This window comes from Echinops telfairi, unplaced genomic scaffold (assembly GCF_000313985.2).
Source record: "Echinops telfairi isolate 266 unplaced genomic scaffold, ASM31398v2 ScPeMD7_4048;HRSCAF=4782, whole genome shotgun sequence".
In the NCBI taxonomy this organism is placed as follows: domain Eukaryota; kingdom Metazoa; phylum Chordata; class Mammalia; order Afrosoricida; family Tenrecidae; genus Echinops; species Echinops telfairi.
This window is the reverse complement of record NW_022107947.1, coordinates 2,433,740-2,436,821: the sequence shown is the minus strand read 5'-3', so window position 1 is coordinate 2,436,821 and position 3,082 is coordinate 2,433,740. Positions and strand designations below refer to the sequence as shown.

Genomic DNA, 3,082 nt, shown 5'->3' with positions numbered 1-3,082 from the left:
ATGTACAAATGCGCTTTACACAATTGATGTGTGTATGGATTGGGATAACAGTTGTTGTATGAGCCCCTAATAAAATGTTAAAAAAAATATCCTTTGAGGTTTAGTATTAAGGAAGCAGATGGACATTGAGCCTCGACTCAAGTACTCCCTCAACACAAGAACACTTTGTTCTGATAATGACACTCTGAGATGCTCACCTTCCCCACACAATCGCTGAAGACAAAGCGGGTGCATAAGCAAATGTGGTGAAGAAAGCTGATGGAGCCTGGCTATCAAAAGATATAGCGTCTGGGGTCTTAAAGGCTTGAAGATAAACAAGAGGCCATCTAGCTGAGAAGCAACAAAGCCCACATGGGAGAAACACACCAGCCTGTGTGATCATGAGGTATCAATGGGAGCAGGTATCAGGCATCAAAGACCCAGAGCAAAAAATCATAATGTGACTGAGGGAGGGAGTGCAGAGTGGATGTCCAAAGCCAATCTGGAAGCAATTGGACATCCCCTTACAGAAAGATTGTGGGGAGAAATGGGCCAGTCAGGGTGCAGTAAAGCACTGATGAAACATACAGCTTTCCTCTGGTTCTTTAATGCTTCCTACCCCCCACTATCATGACCTTAATTCTACCTTGCAAATCTGGCAGGACCAGAGCATGTACATGGGTACAGATAAGAGCTGGAAACAGGTTAGATAAAGTCCTTGGGACAAATATTGAGAGTAGTCATACCAGGAGGGTAAGGAGAAGGTCGGGGGAGAAAGGAGGAACCGATCACAATGACCTACCTATAACCCCCTCACAGGGGGATGGACAGCAGGCAAGGGGGTAAAGGGAGACGTTGGACAGTGCAAGACATGAAAAATAATAATAATTTATAAATTATCAAGGGTTCATGAGGGAGGGAGGGAGGGGAAGGGAGGGGGGAAAATGAGAAGCTGATACCAAGGGCTCAAGTAGAGAGAAAATGCTTTGAAAATGAGGAATGTGCTTGACGCAATGGATGGATGGATGGATTGTGATAAGTGTTGTATGTACGAGCCCCCAGTAAAATGATTTTAAAATATATATATCCTTTGATATAATATAAGCAGAAATCTTATTCTTATATAACTTTTCTGAAATGCCTGAAACCTTCAAACTTTTCAGGTTCACACTACACAACTCTTATGTTTACATTAACTGTGAAGGAGAAGCACTTTTGCAAAGTAAATTATTTTTTCTTTCACATGCATCCTTCACTGTCCTCTATATTAAAAGCACAACTACAAACGACACTGCTATAGTAAAATGTACAAAATAAATTTGTGTGCAAAAATATATTTGTAATTTTGGTTTCTAACAATTTACTTGGCAACTAGACTAAGAGAAATGGACTCGTAAACTCTGAAGTTTCAGTCTTTGCAAAGACCTAGGAGTGAGCTCAAGTGAAGTAATTCAGCCCATTAAAGAACCCTAGTGCACTGAGCTGGGGCAAGAACATCAAGAACAAAGGAACACCTGGGGCTTGTTGATGTTTCGGTAGGAAATTAGCTGTAACCTTAGACTCCAAGGTTTAGATAAAACTACAGTAACTTTCAAAACTTTCCCTACTATTATAATGTTAATTTAACCTGTTGTCAAAGCGTCCTCTGTTTTTGTAACAAAGTAATTGTTGATTCCAGTTAAAGTACCCAGTAGCCTATTTTCTGAAAGATCAAGCATACTTTATTGAAGAGAATCAATGCTCTACTTGCACTTTCAGGGTTATCTTTCAAGTGAGAATTTAACAGAAAACACCCCAAGGTACTACGACGGATGTTAGATGTGTTAGATGTTGGGCTGGAGGGTGGCGGTTCAAACACACTGGTAGCTGCACGGAGAAAGACAAAGCCACAGAAACCCTCAATAGGGTCCTTGTGACTTGGAATTCACGCGATCGCCGCGAGCTCACTCCGAAAGTGAAAATTATTCCCGTCTTGTATTGTGAGTAAACAGAGACACAGCAGTAGAAAATACTTACCGGCACCTATGCTAAAGCATGTCCATTTTGTGTCAGGGATGATAGATAGCATTTGGATATATTTTAGACGGCTTTGAAATGGCTATCATCGGCCTGGAGAAAACATTTTATTAGGTTGGTTCTTTTCATGTGTGTTCGTACAGCCAATTCATCTAGTTTTGTTTTAGTCTGTCGCCACCGTAATAACACAGACCAGCCTTATGAATTATTTTATTTTATTTTAGTTTTAGTTTTCTTTCCCCTCGCTCCCAAGCACTGTTTTCGTAGAGGCACTCTACAGCACTCATGCGTAGGATACTAACGCTATTTTTATTTTAAAAATTCACTTTTCGTTGTATGAGCCCCAGTAAAATTATTTTTTTAAAAACAGCATAGTTAAGCATAAGCTAAGCATTCAAGCCAACGCTTTCATAAAAGGGCTTTTCTTAGGCACTGATACCAAGGGCTCAAGCAGAAAGCAAATGTTTTGAGAATGATGATGGCAACAAATGTACAAATGTGCCTGACACAATGGATGGATGTATAGATTGTGGTAAGAGTTGTAGGAGCCCCAATAAAATGATTTTTGAAAATTCACTTTTCAGGTTTCTCTTCTAGGAGTCAAACCTTATGGACTGAGCCCTGAAAGGACTTCAGAAGGGCTCTTAGAATTCGCTGTCTTTGTTTTCTAAGCGGGCTCTTTTCCCGGGTTCGGAATCTTCACACCCACAAATCGGGCACCCCAGGGCCGCTGCAGGAACCGCCTCTCCCGGCAGCTGCGAATCACCAGCCGCTGGAAGGTGATGGACGGGCCGGCGTCGCGTGGAGCCCGGGGCTCGCATTGCTGGACACTCCCGATTGGTCGGTGGCGTGCGGCTTGGAGCCAATGGAGGGGCGGCTCAGGGGAGCCCTAGGAGCGCGCGGGAAAGAGACCAATATAAAGGGTGGCGGGAAATTCGTTTTCCGAGTCCTTGTCCAGTGAAACATCCTCTTCTGGAGAGTCAGCGGGTTCCCTCTCTCTTAGCTTTTTTCTTTACGCTTACTTTTTCCAGCTGCAGCATGGTGCGGACTAAAGCAGACAGTGCCCCAGGCACCTACCGAAAAGTGA

The 3,082-nt window shown here is 42.9% G+C and overlaps 1 protein-coding gene across 2 annotated transcripts in view; it reads left to right on the top strand.

The window, feature by feature from the left end:
• The first annotated feature begins 2,959 nt into the window (after positions 1–2,959).
• Positions 2,960–3,082, top strand: part of PCLAF (PCNA clamp associated factor) — a 9,884-nt gene continuing 9,761 nt past the window's right edge. For both annotated transcript variants that reach the window (XM_004716279.2, XM_045294960.1), the window contains exon 1: positions 2,960–3,077. In XM_004716279.2, coding sequence (XP_004716336.1) covers positions 3,034–3,077 — 44 coding nt within the window. In that variant the 5' untranslated portion in view covers positions 2,960–3,033. The remainder of the gene's footprint in view (positions 3,078–3,082) is intronic.